The sequence below is a fragment of the Toxotes jaculatrix genome, chromosome 24 (assembly GCF_017976425.1).
Source record: "Toxotes jaculatrix isolate fToxJac2 chromosome 24, fToxJac2.pri, whole genome shotgun sequence".
Taxonomy (NCBI): Eukaryota; Metazoa; Chordata; class Actinopteri; family Toxotidae; genus Toxotes; species Toxotes jaculatrix.
The window spans coordinates 6,272,445-6,292,030 of NC_054417.1; the positions used below are offsets into that span (position 1 = coordinate 6,272,445).

At 44.0% G+C, this 19,586-nt stretch overlaps 1 protein-coding gene across 1 annotated transcript; it reads right to left on the minus strand.

The window, feature by feature from the left end:
- Positions 1-1,580: 1,580 nt before the first annotated feature.
- Positions 1,581-7,782, minus strand: igfbp5a (insulin-like growth factor binding protein 5a). Its single transcript, XM_041032534.1, has 4 exons — positions 6,999-7,782; positions 2,590-2,798; positions 1,993-2,112; positions 1,581-1,817 (listed from the first exon to the last, which is right to left on the minus strand). Exons 1-4 carry the CDS (start codon positions 7,330-7,332, stop codon positions 1,680-1,682), a joined length of 801 nt encoding a protein of 266 aa, XP_040888468.1. The 5' UTR covers positions 7,333-7,782; the 3' UTR covers positions 1,581-1,679.
- Positions 7,783-19,586: the final 11,804 nt, after the last annotated feature.

A 19,586-nucleotide genomic window follows, 5' to 3' on the forward strand; every position in this document is an offset into this window, starting at 1 on the left:
CCGCATTCAACAATCCAAAGGATCCACATGCAAATCAAAATTCAAAGTGGCGTGGGACAGAAGGCACTTGAATTTACATACAAGCTTAGCGACCTTGCTCTTTATGGGATAAAGGACCCGATGAACCCTGAGAGCAAGGCACCATCAGCCAACACATTTGCCTGTGTGGTGGAAGTGAAGACCCTACACATGGAAAATAAACAATGAGGGGCCTTTGCATATGATTTGTGTGCGAGCTGTGAAGGGAAAATGCACGACACCACGTCTGTTGGCCAGGAGCTCGGGTAGGCTGGGCTTGTGAGAATTTAAACCGGAGGTTTTTGAAGTGGAGAACTATAAGGGCATGGCACATATAGTACGCACATACACACACACACACTGTAATTACATTTACAAACAGTGGATGCAGCTGTTAGGACTTGAAAAAGGCCTTTCAAAAGGAGTGAAATATCAAACCTGTTACAGTACAGTATATTTGTTTATGAATGAGGTTTTATCCTAATCACTTGCTCGTGGATGTACTGTAGGCCTTTCTGAGCTTAGAGCAAGAAAGTTAGTGAGCACCAACACTGAGCACAGAAAATGAATGAATCCAACAATGAGACAAGTTTGATTTCCCAGAATACAACCTGCTTTAACAGTGAGCATCAAGTTTGACAAGCAGAAGCGAGACTCGCGTGCACTGTGAGGACAAAGTTTTAGACCAGAACTGACTGAGATGAACAAAATAAGAATCTCCAACTGGCAAAAATATTTCCATCAAACATGAGCATCCTGCTGTTCATTTCTCATTTGATCTACCCCAAATTTAAAAGTGAAATTCTATGGATTTTCTTGAGTTTTGAGCCAACATTTCTATTTCTTGGCTCCAGACAACCTGCAGAGACTCTGGGGAGTTAATGGTCCCAGCCAAGAAACAGTCCAGTACATAACCCTAAGGGGGTTTATAAAATGGCAGACTTTCAATATCATTTGTCCAGTCTCCTGCAGGAATTCTGCAGAACCCTTCACCCATTTTCCTGCTTGGGAAAGTAGCCTACAAGTGGGACAGTGCTCAGTGACAGAGGGCTGAGGCAGGATTAAATGGCAGATGTCATTATTTGAAATATGAAAAAAAAACAAAAAACAAAAAAACCTCTTACATCAGGATGTCATTCACATGATTAACAATTAGTAAAACATTGCTAATTTAGATGAGAACCCGATTCGTCTCCAATGTCTCCTAATGTGCTGATCACCAAAACAAAAATATAGATTTTTAGCCACATTTAAAATATGTCTTGTCACATAATTTTCTTGGAGTAAATTTAGCAATATATAACTTGCCACTCGGACTCAGTACACAACATGTTATCAGTATCATACAAATATATATAATTCTCTATTATCTATGGATATAAAGAGAGGAGGTGTTAGCTGACCTCAGACATAGGACACAGTCGCTGGGGAGCCAGAGTTAAGACCTACATGTGAAGATTTTCATCTAAGCAAGCTTTTCAGTTTGGCTCCCCCTTTGAGAAAAAGAGAAAAACAATAACGCAGTCCATCACACCTGACCACATGTAAGCATCTGTGCCATATTTTCCTGATTGGCAGTCATTAAGTGTGCTAGCTTGATTGGCAGGTTCTTTTTTTTTTTTTAGGAGAACAGGGCTCAGCGGGTATGACCGGTTCAACTCTCATTCGTTGCTGTTGCTGCTGCTGTCGAGATCTTTGCACTGCAGGTCTCCTCCAGCATAGTTGATGCTGGGGATTTTCACGCCAAACCGGTCGACGCACCAGCAGATCCCCCTTTTTCGACCACGAGAAGGCTTACACTGCAAGTGAGAAGTGGTTAGACAGGGATGAGAAACTTGTTCTGTCATATTGCTGTTAATTACAGAGTTAAACGGTTTTGTGTTTGTCGTAAAATCCCAATGTTGTTGTTAAAAAACAGATGGGATGCAACCCTTTTCTGATTAAATGACATGACATGAAAAGATGTATGCATACCTGTTTGCGCTTGAAGAAGCCCTTCTTGTCACAGTTGGGGAGGTACAGAGAGAGAGCCAAGACCCGAGAAGTGTCCCTCATGCTCTGAATGAGATTATCCAATCTTCTCCTGCAGGGCCCCTACACACACAGACACAGGCGTGAGTGTTTGTGCGATCACGGTGTGTATTTGTGCACCAGAGTTAAAAAATTAGAACTCAAAATGTCCTTGAAAGTTTGTAAAAAGCCCCAGAAATCAAGAATAAGGAGGCGGGAAATACCTCCACTAATGAGAACTTTAGTAATTTGGCATTTCACTCAGTTCACACCATGCTGTCACGTGTGAAAGTGGCCCCGTGGGGCATCTTGGCTGATTTGTCAGAACTGGTTTCTCGCCAGCGTGCAAGACAAATAAAGCCTGAAGCAGTAGGATGCAGTATCTGAGATTTTTCTGATTTACAGTAAAAGAAATGTCTGTTCATTTGCCAACATCCAGACCAAACATGGTTCAGAAAATTGCTCTAAATCTTGATAAGTGAAGCAAAAAACTTCCCTCTGAGTGAGCTGAGTCAGTTTTTCGCTCTGGTATGCATCTTTGTAAATCTCTGCTTCACTTACGAACTCAGGGTCCAGTTTATCCAGGCTTAGCGGTGAGAAGTCCAGGTTGCCTGCAGGTCCCAGCCTGGCCAGCTGCTTCTTGCGGTCCTTGGCCTGCTTCATGGCCTGGGCCTTCTGACTGCTGATGTGGCCTCTTCCATATAAGGGCACCTTGGTTTGGGGCAGCATTGACTCGGGGACGGGTAACAGGGTATCACCGTGAGATTCGTCTGATAGAGAGGACAGAGAGAGAAGGCGACGTGTCTGAGGCTGTCTAAGTACCTTGTGGGGTTTTCTTTTATATTTACCTTCAGTGCTTCTCAATAAAATTCATGGTGTTTATCCTTGAGGCCTAATGAAAGGGATGAGTGCATGTCCTTCCTCATGAAACATTTGCAGAGCTGGTTGCTTGAATATTTTGAAAACTGCATTGTTTACATTCATGAGCAGTTTTCTCACATGCGTGCTTGTGCATGCACATTATACAATCTTCTGCATGTGCTAGTGGAGCATGAGATACAAACAAAGCGGAGACTTGCTCATCAAAACATTTCCCCATAGTGCTACAAGCGGTCAAAAACTCCACTGTCTGCCAAATATCTGCTTTCAAAAATCCCTTTAGTTTTTATTATTGCATAATGTAATTAAAATTGTAAACTTATTATAAGTGTGGGGATTACAGAATGAAAAAAAAAACAAGCGAGAACAAGAGTGTGTACCAAAAACCTGCAGCTGTAGTTAGCTGAAGGTGATCCACGTAGGGTTACTATTATCAGAGGAGAACTGTCTTCACTGAAGTATGGTCCGTAATCTACACCGGAACTTTACAAATTACAGACATAGCAGGATTAAAATAACCAATGATACCAATTATTACAAACAACTTAATGTCCACAGGTGTAATATTAGTCCTGTGCGAACACGGCTTCAAAGCATTTTTCTGCTGCTTTCAAGAGACTGTTTGAAGAGGGGTCAAAATCAAACGCACTGTGATGGCTTCCACCTGGAAATCTGAGTGGCTAAAATTAAAAAGTAAAGCTAAACTCACGAGGGCACAGGACAGGAGTGTCGAATTTGGAAACGTCACAACACAAAGTGATGATTTCACTGCACCAGCTAAATGCTTATTTAGCACAGTTAGTGGCTACTGGCCAGCTTCAGATGGGATGTGTTGACATACTGGACAACATAGCCTACATTTATGGCAAGTTGGTTTGCCAGTTTGGGGTATATGTAGACCAGGGGTTTTAAAACTTTTATAGCCAGTGACCTAAATGAGATATTTAGTCTCACCCTGGCACCCAGGCCCATGAAAACATGCTATTACACTTGTCATGTGGCAAGCCACCAGAAACAGCCGCAGCCCATTTTGGGTCCTAACCCCCACAGAAGCCCTCATGTACATGCACCTTTCATCTATACAAAAATACAGTTCTTTGCTACATTTTGGGGAGTCGCACACAGTTGCACAAACCTCAGCCCTCGCCCCTCTCCCTCGTCCCACCCTCTATTCATAAGACCACAACGACTGTGCCGAGGCCAGAATGAGTGGCTGCGGCTTTCTTTCCCAAAAGCACTTTAAAAACTGATATTTCACTTCATTTATAGCTTTAAACATGCATTAGCCTCGTATGTGTCCTAAGCCACAGTTGGCCCATTTCCACTGCTATGTCACGCACTTGTTTCTGTTTCATTTTGGCAGATTGCAAACTCCGCACATAAACCCCTCCATTTCTGCACTGACGTGATCGCTAAGCTACTAAGCTAACCGGGCGGTGAAACAAGGTCACTGCCTTGTTGCAAATGATGCTTAAAACCTCCCAAGCTGCCCCCCCACCTCCCACCCCCCCCAGTGATGATAATGAAGTTCACGATGATGTCATCGGTCCCCCGTAATGACAGGTTCTTGGAAAAACCAAGAGAGATTCCCTCCAGTTTCCTGCTGACACAGTTTATTTTTTTCCTCCAGAGAAAGCTGAGGCAGATCAGCAGCCAGTATAAGTCCAATCAAGTCTTCACTTGCTAATCCTCAAGCTTGTCTAATCTGACCTGTGCTGACTGATCACGTCTTTCATTTTTCTCCTTTCTTCGTCTCTCTTTCCTCCACATGTTTGCACTAAGAGACACTGAGATCCTGGACAGCCAGATCCGTGCAGGAATTAGACAAAAAACCTCTTCCTTCCTTCCTTCCTTCCTTCTTTCCTTCCTTCCTTCTTTTCTTTGCTCACAGCTATAATTTAAAGCTTCATAGTGCCACATGCACTTGCAAGTGTGACAAAAAGGCAGCATGACAAATGTGCAAAATGCTCAAAATGCACTCCTCCATACTGGTGCATTAGACAGTACTTTTTATAGGAGATGTGTGCTTATCAGTTTGCATATGGGGCTTGTTTAATTTATGTGCGGCGCGAGCGCCCAGCAGGAGATGCAGAGTTAATGGAGAAGCTAGCTGACGGGCAGACAGACGGGGGATCAGTAACCCACGCTCAGCCTGTATTCTGCTGAATCACTGCACAGCCTGGGCCTGCCTGCAGCGCTGAGATGGAGAGAGGGAGGGAGGGAGGGGAGAGGAAGGAGGAGGGAGGGTAGAGGGGAGGCTGATGAAGAGACCAGGGTGGGGACTAACAAAGAGAGGTGGGAGGGAGCAGAGGATAGTGTGGGAAAGGGAGGAAAAAGGGAGATGAATAGAAGATTGGAGATTTTTTTTTTTTGTTATACAATAATTTTTCACATGCAGAGCTGATCTCAGGGTTGAAATGATCTTACTCGGGTTGAATGAGTGCAGCCAAAGACATTTTTTGAGTGCAAACTGAAAAATCTAATGGCAAAAAGAAAAAAAAAAGGACTGATAGGTGGGAAACAAGGTCATCTTTGATTGAGCTAATTTGACTGTGACATTGATACATTTTTATGGGAATATTTCCACGCTTCCTTCTTTCTTATCTTCTGCCGTTTGTTAAAGAACTTCATGCTAATGTTACTTAGCCAGAAAAACTGTGGTTCTTTAGCTCAGCCCACAGGGGTTTAACACAGCCAGCAAGATTATTTATGTTTCCAGAGTAGCTTTGCTTCAACTCTAAAACTCCAATCTGCAGGAAAATACAGCACAAGACAGAATGGAAAGGGTGAAACTAGGGATGGGGGAGTAGAAGAATAGGGTGGAAAAGATGAGGAGGGACAGAAGCCAGGCAAGGAAAGAGGAGAAGAAGCAGTGTGGTGGGAGAGAATAGACAGACGGAGACAAAAAGGTGGGTTAGGTGTGGGAAAAGGTACAGGTGGTAGATGAAGAAAAGTAGAGGTGTGCAGTGAGACTGACAAAAGAGACACTGAAAGACAAAAAAAGGAAAAAGAAAAGACAAGAAACTGTAGATGAAGGGAAGATGGTAAAATATGATTTCACACCTTGAAGAGAGGGAGTGCAAGGGCCACAAGCCAAGATTTCCCACAAAGCTCTCCTCAGTGCTCCCTAGCAGACACAGGGACTGTCCCTGAACTGCCATTCAAAGGAGCCAACAAGGAGCCTCACAGTGCACCACCTGTAATCTTCTCCCTTGTTTTATGTTAGCTGGGGGGCCCCGAGGCGATGGGCCACTGACACGAAACCTACTGATTAACGGCTCGCAGCTCCACAAGGGCCTTTCAAACCGAGATGACAGGCTGACCGGCACTCGGCACCAATTTTGACAGAGTTCACAGGGTCAAGGCGCACCGGGGCTTTTGAGTCGTGTGCCTCGGTAATGACAGGTGTCAGCCCGTCTTAAAGAGGGCTGTGAGCTGACCCATATCAGCCTGGCTGGCTCCCACAGAGGGAGACAGAAGAGGGCATCAAAACCCACTCCGCCCTCTTTGTTTTTCTATCCCCCCAGCTGTAGGAAAATAAAATAAACTCACAGCATACCTGATGGAGTAAAGTTTTATGACTGGGTGTGAAATACTAAGTGATTTTTGGACTAGTGATTCCAGTCAAGAGGTGATTTTTTTTTCATTTGCATCACTGGCTGACTCTCTGTGTGTGTGTCACTTGTGGGCTTCATTAAAATTCCTGCATTGACAAGGGAGGAGTAACATCTCTGTCCAGCTCTTTGCTATTTCTTTGCACCAGAGCCCTTTAGATCTTCAGTGGAAACATGATTTCTGCAATGCAAATGCAATAGAAATACCATCAGAGCTGAGATAGATATCAGAGAAGTATTTAAATGACTATGCACTACAAATCTGGTTTACTTTAAAGCCCTGTTAAAGGGTTATAATGCGTAAAAAGGAGATTTAAAAAAGGTTTCCTGCAATAAAAGAATAACTAATGATTAAAAACGACGCTGCCATCAATTAAAGACTCAATGAATTCAGTTAATTAATGCTCCCATTAAAGCCAGTGACCTGTTTAATGACAGTCACTGTGATCTGAATCAGTCATCTCTCCACAGGCCTACCTTTTGACGGATGCAGCAGTTTATACAACTTCTCGTTCCTGCACACCCCCCGGCCGTGCAGGAGCGCGTGCAGCGGCTTCTCCTCGCCGTTCTTGGGCAGGCAGCGGAGCCCGCGCGTGCACGGACCGGTGTACACGCCGCACGGCTGGCCCTCTTCGAGCGCGCACGTCAGGCAGCAGCCGCAGCCGGGCTCCTTCACCAGCTGACAGCCCACCGGCACCGGCGGACACATGGACAGGGCCTTCTGATCGCACGGCTCGCACGGCACGTACGAAGAGCCGCAGCCGGGTATGCTCAGGAGGGGAAGCACCAGGAAGGAAACACTCAGCAGCATGGTGCGCTTCTCGTCTAAACTGCAGGGTGTTTGACCGAAACCGCAACGATTATCAACTAAATCTCGTGGTGAATCCTTTCTTTGCAAAAGGTTTGAGTCCAACCATCGGGGGGTGTTTGTTGCATCCACAGGTGCCTTGCGCACTCAAGTCCCCAAATGTCACCGCATCCGACGATCGCAATCCACAAAGACAGTCACACTGCTCCCCCCTGCGCTGTCCTTCAACCTTGCAGTCACCAATATATTAAAAAAAAAGACAATAAAATATCCGCACCACGTATCTCTCCCTTCAGTGATGCCCGGTGCCGTTTACGCGCAAGCTGTACGTCTCCAAACGAGAAAGAAAGAGATTCCCACTGTCGCTCGCTCTCTCTGGTTATTTTACCCGCACGGTTTGTGAGCAGAATGTATAATCTGTGGCTTTGAGCTTGCCTTTTAAAAAAGAAACTGCCAGAGGCGAAGCCTATAACGATGGGTATGTCAAACAAGGTTTGGAGGGGGAGGCGCACTTGTCAACTCCGTGCGCTGAGATGCTGATTTCACAGGGCGGGTGCTGGCATGTCTCCAGATCTGCCAGATACGAGACGATGCTTCTGAATGCGACTGAATAAGACCTTTTCTCTCTCGCTGCAGAGTGGCTGTTTAGTACTCCCAGCCTGATAAAGAAAAAATATTATTATCTTGTGGTAGTTTGTGCTACAGAACGAGGCAGATCACTTCTTACAGGAGCACCCTTCAAGCTAGAAGATTCTGGAGGCTGTTCGAGCTTTCAGACCATGCTGCTGGATTCAGAAGTTATTTTTCAAGAAAAAAGAAAGAGAGAATAGATCTTTTAGGGAAGAGTCACATATATAAATGGCTCCATTACTACAAGAAAGACAGGAACAATTTGGCAGAAAATAAGAAAAATAAGAAAATGTGACCCAGTTCAATAAAATCCATGCCACATGCTGATTAAAGAAAAAAAAAATAATGACTTGTTAAGATAGAGATTGCTTGCTTTTATGGACCAAAGTTCAGTGCAGAGATTGTGACCAGTTTCTCACTGGTCCCTTAGTGGGATTTTATTTTCTTTCAAAATAACTTCTAAATAAATATGCAGTGATTTTATTTTTTTATTTTTTATTTTTTGCCTGTTCCCCTGGTCACAGAAACCATAAATACAAATACACTCTCACTTAACTCCCTGCTCTTTCTCAGATTGACATTTTTACAATGTTGATCTACTTACTGGTGATGGTTTTGTGGTTAAACTCGACATTAATGATCTCCTAAAATCGTATCTGTCAAAAGTCATTAGCAGACTTGTTGATTCTCCTCTTTCCTGTACACTTGCATGCAACACATACATTTCTAGTTTGATCTCTTGACTCCAGAAATATGTGTGCTCAGGGTTGGATTGGTATTGATCTCTGGAGAAAGAAAAATCCCAGATCTTTATCTCCACTAAAATCTGAATACTTGTTCAGACGCAGCTAGAGTATTCAAATATTGTTGACCACAAACATGGTTTTCATTGTTCCCCCGTGGAGCTGCCAGATGGATACAGTAGATAGACCCCGCTGTACCCAGAACCCTAATGTGTGTTATCTGTTCTTTGTCAGACACCACTCTGTGAAATTTGACTGTATAATGGCACCAGCTATGCTTATTGTAGAAGGAAACTTAAGACTGGTCCAAAGTTAAGGGTGGGTTCGTGTGAAACAAGAAAGCTTTATAATTCCCCTCAGATATCTTTGGATTTCTCGTGTTTGCCAAAGTACTGTAGCTTTAAATATTTGTGCGATGCTGTCTTGACCATAACAAATGTATTCTCCGAAGACACAGTGACTTGCTGTAAAAAAAGAAAAAACAAAAACAAAAAAAAAAGAAGTCCAGATCAGGGCAAACTGCACTCAGAGTGACCTTAGTTTATCACTCAGTGAGGTCAGTGTCCAGTGAGATAAATGGTCAACTCTCATGAGTACAAAACGCTCATAATTCACTTGCTGTTTTGGCAGATAGCAATATATGTCTGAGGACTGTAGATGATCAGCATGTTTTTGTTTTTAGTAAACAGAGTCCCAGCCGAGTCCAAGATAAGCTAATTTAATGCTTTTGACACTGGACATGTTCACTCTCTTGGAGCAGGATGTTACTGTTGTGTGTAATTTCTAGAATATTTAGTTTTGTTTGATTCTTTGTTTATATTCTGTTCTTCTTCATCTTGATTTTGCAGTTTAAATGGAGTTTAAGCGTCCTAAAAGCACAAACATTCAAGTTCAGATGTTTGGAACTTCAGTCCGTACTGAGACTGACCTTTTAAAACCCACACTGATCGAAGCTTTTATTCCTTTGCTTTATCAAGTTTCACTTCCTTTTTCTTTCTTCAGCACTTTGTGAAATCTTGTCGGCATGCTCTATTCAGATCATCCGACCCCTGTTTGCCTTTGCCCTTGACCTTTGCGCCGTATCAGGTGTCATACGACGTCACTCGTGGCGGAAAGGTCAGCTCAGTGTCGCCCACTCACCCCCTTTCATTTCCCTCGCCTACCTGTCTGGAGTGGAAGAAAGAGCACCATTCAGATGGAAACCTGTGCCACACATCTGTCTTTCCCAGGTTCCAACAAAAAAGCTCCATCTGAAAGATCGTCCTGAGACTGTCCTACACGTTTATGATTCATAAATTGATGATTTATGACCCAGAGGCATATTTGCAGTGCTAATATGTCTACAAGTGTTTTGTTTTCTCCAGATGTGAAACACAGAGGAACTGTGCTCCAAGACCTGCTAGGGTTCGTAAACCCCGCCGTTAGGTCTGTTAAGACTGGGCTTCCTGTATGGTTTGGGTCCGAGTCAGTCAGTGTATATGGGCCATATGATGCACAGATGGTGGATGAGGCTGATCTGGATAGAGATGCAAGATTTGGGATTTCCTTGGCTATCAAGCCAGGGACGAAATATGTGCTGAGGTTTCCATGTCAGTTCTGTGGGAAGGTTTCATGCTTTGGGTGAGTGTAGTGAGTGTAATGTGTAATAATGTACTGAATACACAATTCAGCTCATACTACTAACACTCGCTATATGAGTAATATAACCAGGGGCTAAACTGTCTAGCATTGTTTAGCTAACAGACAAGTTTTCTAGGTGGAACTTGGACTTCACCGTTCAAAGGCCCTGCACACCGGGTGCACCCTCACAGGTGTTTTCACTTATTTTTGCTGATTGGAGCTGGTACTGGCTGTGCTTTCCTGACTTCTCCCTCACTCTCCTGTTAGGTTTGGTGTTCTTCTTGGCACACTGTGTCCAGGTCCTCTCGTAATTCTCAGTGTAGTTGCATCTCCCTTAAACCTGGGGGCAAGGTCTAATTAGCCAAGTTAACTGGAAACACCTGTGTGGCTGAGCGGGCTACACACGCCAAAATGTAGACCTGATTAGAATCTATTAGGCTAATCTGATTGGGTTCACATGACACACTTAACCCAAGAAAGTCTCATACTGAACGGAACGTTCTGTACTGACAGTTCCTCAATGTTAAGAAGACCTTATCTTCACAAAAAACAAGTGAAGAGAGAAATGCAATTAACCACATACAAGTAACCACGGCAAATTTTAGGTATGTAAGAAACTGCCCGGCGACCTCAGCAGCAAATGATCATCCCTCACTTATCGAGCTGGCTTCAAATAAAAGGCACAAAACCAAATTCTCTCTTAAGAGTGAAATTCTCTCTCTTTTTTACTGTAAATGGTTTGTAAATTTAGGACAAGTGTTAGACTTAAGGATCTGTTGAGAAGCAGCTGAATGCAGCATTGGTTTTGCTCTCAGTGAGGCCAGGTTGTGTCATTGATGAGCTCCAGCAACACTGACCTTAAATCTCTTCTTATAATTTGTTTGATTTTGATGTTTGGCCCTGATGCCCATTGCTGTGCAACTGAGGGAAAGCGTCACGGACGGAGGAGACGGTTGCTTGAATCACAGCCAGGAACAGAAAGGTAGTGTGAATTAAAACACACATCCACCAGCCAAATGATGTCATGCTGCTCATGCTTGGACACTCCCCACCCTGCAGTGTTGGTTTGCCTCCAACTCCTATATAGCAGCAGTATAAGAAAGGGTATGTGTGTGGTAGAAAAAGAGATGTATGCATTTCACAGCCAACCTGTTTGTGTCAAGAGGCTCGTGACAGAATACCACCCACTAAAACGTGGGTCTCAGGGGCCTCAGCAGGTCCCTGGGGCTAAAGATGAACTGCAGAGAGAGAGAGACAGATACACAAATCAACACCTACCTCCCCCAGCAACAGCCCTTTTCTCTGTCTGTTTCCCTGATTCTTTGCCTGTCTTTTCTTTGTGTAACTGAAGCTGCAGTCCAAAGACAGTGCAGCTAAAAAAACAACGCTTTTCTTTTGGTAACAATCTTCAGGCACCTGTGCCATTTCATCTCCTGTCTGCACATTATTTAAAAAAGATGACACATGTAAGTAAGAAGTAAGAACAGTATCTGTAAAAAGAGCTTTTGCCTGTGGATTCTTAAGAGGTTTAAGATGTATTTTCCTTCTAAACTTAACATACAGTAGCGTTAAAGTCATCTTTTGCCCTCGTCTGTGATTCCCTCTTTTTTCTCTCCCATTGTTCCTCTGCTTCTGTCTGCAGCTTGGCTTTCATATCCTGACCTACTTTGTTATCTATCGAAAGACACTGAAGCTGGTGCGGCACTTGTTCTGGAAAAGATAATGGAGCCAAAATGAGCGACGTCTGAACGGAGAAAATGATCAAAAGCCGAGAGAAGCAGCAACCTCAGCACAAAATGGTTTTCGGAGCCCTTGATACAATCTACGGGTAAGAGCGCTCCAGTGTCGTGTTTCTCTCCAGCGCCGGGACCTCGGGCTAATGTGTTGTGTTACAGGAGAGAGTCAGGGGAGAAAACGTACGCCAGACAATGAAGTAATCCTTGTGACAGCGATACCTTGAAAGCTGCTGCCTCTACAACTAAAAGTCTGCATTTGCACGGTATCAGGCCTCATGGTGGCTCTATATCAAGCACGTCTTAAGAATGTGCTGAATGTAATGAGATCTATAATTGTGATCAAGAAATATGACCTTATTTAACCATTAAATCATGAAAGGTTGCAGCGTCTGTAGTAATGTGAATGTTATGTGAATTCTCCAGATAATTTATGTACTGAGAGTAATGGCTTTTTGATAGCCACTGAAAGAATGAGGCTGCGGCTACAATCAGCGACAAAAAAATACGTTTCGGAGCTTGAGTACAATCCTGTGTGTCCAAATGAGCCATTTGAGGTGGTTCAAGATTGGATCAGGACGCCTTCTGGATGCTGAGATTTCCTGGACATGTTGAGCTCAGATGAAGCCCAGAGGAGGACCCACAATACACGAGAGACTAGAGATCCCATCTGGTCTGTTAAAAGCTGGACCACGTCCACGGCCAGAAAGAAAAACGTGCCAGAATATGGATATTAAACTGATTGGAGTTCAGTCTGTGTGAAGTCCAATCTAATAAGTCTAAATGCAACATACTCACATTATACTCACACACACATTTCTACCGTGGGTCGGTTTGTTGCTGCGAGTTATGACTCCAGCTGTACTCAGCCCACTGTAGATCAGCAGATGACTCGTTTGTGTGACTGATGTGTGCCATATGACACAGTCAGAGCTCGCCTTACTGTAAGCGACAAAGCCGAGCAAACCGCTGGAAATGTGCTGAGGCAGCATGCGTGGCCCTCCCCCCCACGCACACTCTCACACAGAGATAGAGTCAATTCCCAGAATACAGTAAGCACTTGATTTTCTGACAGAGTTAGACAGAGGAGTGCATGTGGGATAAACCGGGTCTGAATTTCCGAGCAATGCAAAGGTGTGTGTGTGACTGAGAAACAGGTGGAGCTCATGGACGGTGACGTCTGTTTATTTCCCACAATGCATGTTGGAGAGAAAGTTGCTGAGAAAAACTTAATGAATAAAATATACTGTGTTTTTGTTGTATTATTTGTAAGTCTAATGGTTGTTTAAATATAACAATGCGACATTTTCACATGAATAATTTTTTAATTCTTGGCAACTCTCAATGGAGAATTATCCACAGCTGCACAGGAAGTGGTGTATTTCATTCAGTGTAAATAGATGGAGAAATGGGTAAATAGCATGAGCGGTGATCAAGCAGAGCCCCGCCGACAGAAACTCGAGTGTCATCAAGGGAAAGTCCCAGGAAAAAAACAGACATCTGGGTCACGGCCACACCGTCGGATTTCTGTTTCATGTGTGGGACGGGAAGTGCAACAACACCACATCAGTGACGGTATCTGAATAAAAAAAAAACTGAAAAGAAACAACAACGTAATGTGTTGTTTACAGGCTGAAGTAAAGTTGGAAAACAAATGTTGTGCCAATCAATAACTTTTCAGCCAAAAACGGCCTTTTACTGTAAACTGTCTGTCTGCGGTTGCTCTGATTCACAAACTTGTTAAGATGACAGTGCACTTTTATTTCCATGACACAGCAACTGCAGTCACCAGCACCAAATTACACATCGGGCAGCGCACGTTTGGGAAATGTGAACCGCAAATCAGCGGGGTGCTGTGATCTGCATACTAAACTACAGCGCAAGGTAAGAGGAGGAAAAACAAGCAGAGGCGAGGGGTTTGAAGAGCTCTGCAGGCTGCAGGGCTCGGTGATGGGAAGGATTATAGGAAGCAGTACGTGAGATGGCAGATTGGCTAAAACCCTGTCAGCACATCTGTGTGGCCCTGGCAACTGTGGATTGGACAAAGGCAGCTCATTGGATCCAGATGTTGGAAAAGCTTTGGTGCGCCTGTGCCTTGCCGATTCTATTCACAGAACAAGTGCTTTTTCTGTACGAATTCGTGGAACCTGAATATTAAAATCTGTTGGCAAATCGTTTGTCTTTTGTAAAGTGAGCTGTATGTAAACGGCTTGCAGTGAAGACAAATTGTGTCAGGTGGTCTTTCTCTCAGAGGGAGGCTGCAACAATTTGATCCATGACAAGTAAGTCGACACGTGGCAAGGAGATTTGCACCGATCTATAACTCTCTCTGGGAATTCCCGTATTTCCAATATCCCACATACAAAAACATACTCTTAAATCTAATGTGTTTTTACCAGAAGTATACACTGGCTCTCTTGTAACCAAATGAAGGGTTAGGCGATGATGCACTGTGACCCCGCTGTAGCACCTGCAAAGCCCAAAGTCGGAAACTAGCAAAACATTTCTTGGAAAACAGGAATTTGGCATCCTCGTTGCTGCTATCACTCACATGAAAATGCTTTCTCAGAATTTGCGGTTTCTGCTCGTCTGCAATCTGTTATGCAGAAGATCTCCCAAGAAAATATGGATGAAGTTGGCAAGAGGAGGCTCTCCGAGGAATCGTTTTGATTTACTGCTCAGAGGCTTCAGCCCTTGTTGTGGGGCTGAAAAGTCTGAAGCTGTGGTCACGCTGTCCTCTGCTTTGTTGCTTTCCCACTGGCGTCGGTGCACAACGCAGTGAGTGATGGTTAGGTTTTTGTAAAAGGGTCTTTCCCAGAATAAGTCCTGCTGAGGTTTTCGGGGTCGATGTGACTTGGAGAGGCTACACTAACTTCATCTGGCCTCTCTGGCCTTTCTCGTACATCATTTGTGTCAGCGTGTGCACACATAAAGCGCCAGAGAAGTGTTTCCTCCAGTTAACATCTTCATTGTAAAATGGTTTGCTCACAGACGCAAACACATGAAAAATAGGCTGCACGAGTCGTCGTAAATGCACAGACACACACACACACACACACACAACCAGTGACACAGAATATGGGTGATTGGGTTTCAAAAGGCATGACAAAAGGCACAGACATGACCTGGCTGACATTTAATCTGTGCTCTCCTGTTCAGCTTTTGTATGTGTGTGTGTCTTTGTGTGTGTGTGTTTGTGTGTGTGCTGGGCTCCATTTCTGATCAGATATTTGCTTGACTTCATGTGGACTCATAATAAATGGATGAAAGCGGAGCACAAACACTAAAAACACCTCTTCATCCTGTGAGCTCACTTCACCACTTCATGTGTTGTCTGTTGCTTCAGCAAACAAACCTTCGTTTGAGCACAAGTGTCTTCTGTTGTAGTGATTAGGCAATCATCCCCAGGTGTGCAGGAGAGGTGCTGACTTGCACTGAAGAACAAACAATTAACACTTTTAAAGAAGTAAAAACAATGTTCCACTATGGCGCTGAAATCCCACTCGATTAATTGATTGAATCAATTAATCATTTATTAAAATTCATTCTTGTTTTTGAAGAAGGCAGCATGTCAAACCTCAGAGCATGAAACAAGGAGTTGTCCTCCTCCCCCGTGCGCTTCATATCATGATCTCTACGTCCTTCCAACCATGATCGCTGCACCGATCCCTACCACAAATAACCAGAGGCTGTGCCTTCACAATGTAGGACTTTGTGTCCTCTCTCCAGCGCAGTAAAGCAGGTGTGTAATCAGGTTAATCAGGTTGGTTCCTGCCTCGATTAGGCCCAGGTAATTTGGTTCGAAATAGCTGATTCAGTCATTGAAATCTGCTGATGAGGGAATGCTCGTACACCTCACTGCAACCTTCAATCAAGTAGTAAATATGTCAGGTCTGAATGCTCATAAAGCAACACCCCTAATTTAATCTAGTTTGACTATAGTATGATATTATATAGGGGGCATATCCTTAAGCTTGATTCAAAGACAAGAATGTTCCTCAAACTGAAAAGGACGCTTTGGGGCAGATGCAAAACGCAGTTCTTTGCCCTGACATACCCTTGTGCACACTCACCCTACATAAACCTTTTTATTTCACACACGTGTGCATACACAGAAAATCCAACATCTCCAGCTTTAATAGGTCAAAATAAGTCCTAAAAGATGTATTTCCTAAAGAGAAGTGAAAAAAAAGTTTAATTTTTCATGATTTCTTTCCAGATGTAGTCCGACACACATTCCTGAAACAAGAACATTTAGGCAATAATGACTTGATAAGGTGTTTTTTTCTTTTCACTTTTCCATACTCAGAAATGTTAAACCAGCTCCCTTGTGAGTGTGGGCTTGTATAAACACTGGTACACTGTGGTTTTTCACCCTCACAGGAAAATTATCCTCAACGATTATGCTCTCTGTATAATAATGTGTCGATATGTGTGGCAGCACAATCCAGTGGTTTGTTTTATGATGCTGGCACAGCTTGCGTCAGGTAAGTCATCTCAATAATTCAAGAAATCCTGCTCTCGTCAGTGTCCTTGGGGATCATGCATATCATGGCAATGTGAGCGGCCAAGGAGACCAGCATGATAAGCGGACGGGAGGAAAAAAAAAAAAGGTTTTCCATGAGCGTTGCAGATTCCTATCAGAAGTGCTGAGCTTGTCAGTTCCGCATTCCGAGATTGTACATTGATGACAATCATGGAAGTGTGCATATTGAACACTGTCTCTTGCAAGTAAAAACAACAACAAAAAAAAAAAAAACTACCTGTCTCCTCTCTCTCTGGCTTTGAGCACACTCTTCCTCCCCCCTGAAATCTGTCAGGTATCAGATACGTGCAGCGCAGCAGCTTCCAAAAATCAGCCCGACTGAAGCCCTTGTTCTCGTGTTTGGTGATCTGCGAGCCGCTGCCAGAGCCGTGTCTCTTTGCAGGACATGCGATACCGTAACATGAGGGTATTGTCAGGCTGGAATGAGTCAGAGGGTGTTGTGTTATGCAGACAGAAACTCAGAAACGGTGAGGGAGCGCACATATTCGCCGGTGACTGAGAGACACGCTGTCGTCTTGTGTTTTTAGAGATTAGCTGCTGAGATTTGAAGAGATAGAGACACGTCCAGATGGCAACGTGTTTTAAAAAGAAGAGGGGAGAAAGGTTCTGCAGATGAAAACTGAGACACCTTGATTTTAAACACAAAACTTTTTTCGTTTTTTTTTTTTTTTTTGGTGGACTTGTGTTTAAAATAATCCACCTCCACGCTCTAAATCTTCCACACCTGCAACTTTTCAGGCCTAATTTCTCAACTCGCCTCTTTCTCTTCCTCAATCCGTCCAGAGCTGAGCTACAGCAGTCTGCACTCATCTGAAAAGAAAAACAACACAAAACAAACCTTTCACTAAGCTGTCACTGACACGTCTTAATACCCACTACAGTCTTGATTTAATGACATGTCATAAGTGCGGCCTGAGTCACTCTTTTTGGCAGAGGCCAGGCTCTTACAATCACACTTAGGAGTTGATGGAAATCTGTCAGAGGGATGCACCTCTTTCCTCACAACACATACAGAGCCGCTCTTGTTTTTGGCCGGAGCCGGATGTCTGCCGGGCGCATATGGATGTTTTCGCTATTGTATAAAGGGCATATTCTTTCTATATGGTTTGCCCAGGTTACAGTTTGTTTCTTCCACTTAACAGTGGTTACACTGAGAATTTGTCCACGTTGCACTCGTGCAGAGATAAATTCGTACGCCACATCTCGCACCCAAATCTGCGTGAGATGTCTGCATTTAGAGCCAAATTAATATCTTACGAAAGCTTTTTGTTGCAGCGTATTCGCAAAGCGAGAGTCTTAAAGCCTTCCAGGATTATGGCTTTAGACAGTGGCATTTCTTGGGGATTATGCTGCATGTACTGCTTGTACTCTTCTTGCCAATTCATGTAGGGCTCAAGCCAAGTTAATGAACCCGCTGACATTAGATAAGACTGCAGACATGAATACAAGAGGCAATTTCACCTCACACCTTTTACGCTTTGTTAAATCAAGAATATCTTTTTGCAGAGGCCTTTTTCGATGTGTCACATGCAGTGATGCTCGATTTGTCAAACTCATCTTTATAGATTTTCAGGTTTAAATTGGGTCTTTTTGGAATCAGTTTCTTTCTTTTTTTTACTTTTTCCCTTTCCACAGGTAAGTGAGATGGCAGAGGTTCAGTCCTTTGCACAAGGGTACATCAGCAGGGCAAACCCTCGCCACCACAGGGAGCTGAGAGTTTTTCACGGTCAAGGGGCGCTCTCCCCGCCACTTCCATCCAGCTGATCCAACTCAACCACGGCGGGCGAGGAAGCAAAGTTTCCGTCTCTCCGTGTTCGCAAACCAGCTTCCTTCCCCGGCCAAAAGACAGACCAGGCTGCTATTAATTACAAAGAAATATTATCCTCTTGCAGGAGGTTCGCAACAACACCAGTATCCAAAGCAAACAGATACGGTGTGCTTGGAAGCTTGGTGCCTTGTACAGCTGCCATGCCAAATCCAGGCCCACAGATCCTCTTACAGCAGATCAGAGACAGGGAGGAGGGGAGGCTTGTTATCATGCATGCTGCAGCATCGTAATTCCCATTTCATCCTCACTTCTTGACTTCAAAACCGATAGGAAAGCAGCGTGCAAATGTGAATCCATTGTATTCCCTAATTGTAATTTTCACAATCTGCTGCAAGACAAGTTATCTGACGAGCAGACTTCTACAGGATCAAGAGGGATCTGATTGCATGATAAATACTTTCCGACATGCAGCGTGATAGCAGATGGTTGTGTGGGAGGATTGTGAGTTTTTAAACATGCATAACACCGTATCAGCCCTGCAAAACAGCGCGGGCGGAAGAGGGAAAATCGCACTCATTACACTCAAGATGTTACATTTTGTTGTGGAAAGCCTCTCCAAGGTCAAGAACCACTGAGATGTGACGATTAAACTTATCAGGTGGTCCCCTGACGATACCGTGTGACTAAAGCCGTGATGCATTTGTGGTGCTTGAAATATATTTTTGCACCTCACAAAGCTTTCAGTCAAGCAAGTCACCCTCATTTAGCTAGGAAGGGATTTAGTGAAGCTCTTCAAAACTGTCACTTTACAGTTTGAACCTCTAAAGCTGGGGGCCCCTCGACAACATGCCGCAGTACTGTACATGAACACACAGTAAATAGCCATTATTCCTTTGACATTACCTGTAACCTGTGAGGAGAGGACATCCTGTGCAGGCTAAGAGAGAACACTCAGTGTCAGGATGATGGATGAGTCTAGACGCCGTTGTTTTGATGGAAAGATGTGGAGGCAGATCTGCCTGTGGAGGTGTGTGAGAGGGAGACGATGCCCAGTGGGCCGTTTGACTGACAGCAGAGGTTCGACACGCTGCTGCTGTTTTTGTGTGAATAGTGAATTTGTGCGTCACAGGAGGGTTTCAGGATTGTCCCCACGTGGAGGAACTCACACGGCCTGCTGCTTTGCTAAACAGCACTGCTGAACTTGGTGGATATGATGA

What these genes read in the sequence shown, in the direction of transcription:
- igfbp5a (XM_041032534.1), bottom strand. Translation starts at nt 7,332, where the DNA reads ATGCTGCTGAGTGTTTCCTTCCTGGTGCTTCCCCTCCTGAGCATACCC. An exon ending in ACTGCTGCATCCGTCAAAAG is followed by an intron (nt 2,799 to 6,998) that starts GTAGGCCTGTGG and finishes CCTCTCTATCAG; the next exon opens with ACGAATCTCACGGTGATACC. An exon ending in GCTTCTTCAAGCGCAAACAG is followed by an intron (nt 1,818 to 1,992) that starts GTATGCATACAT and finishes TCTCACTTGCAG; the next exon opens with TGTAAGCCTTCTCGTGGTCG.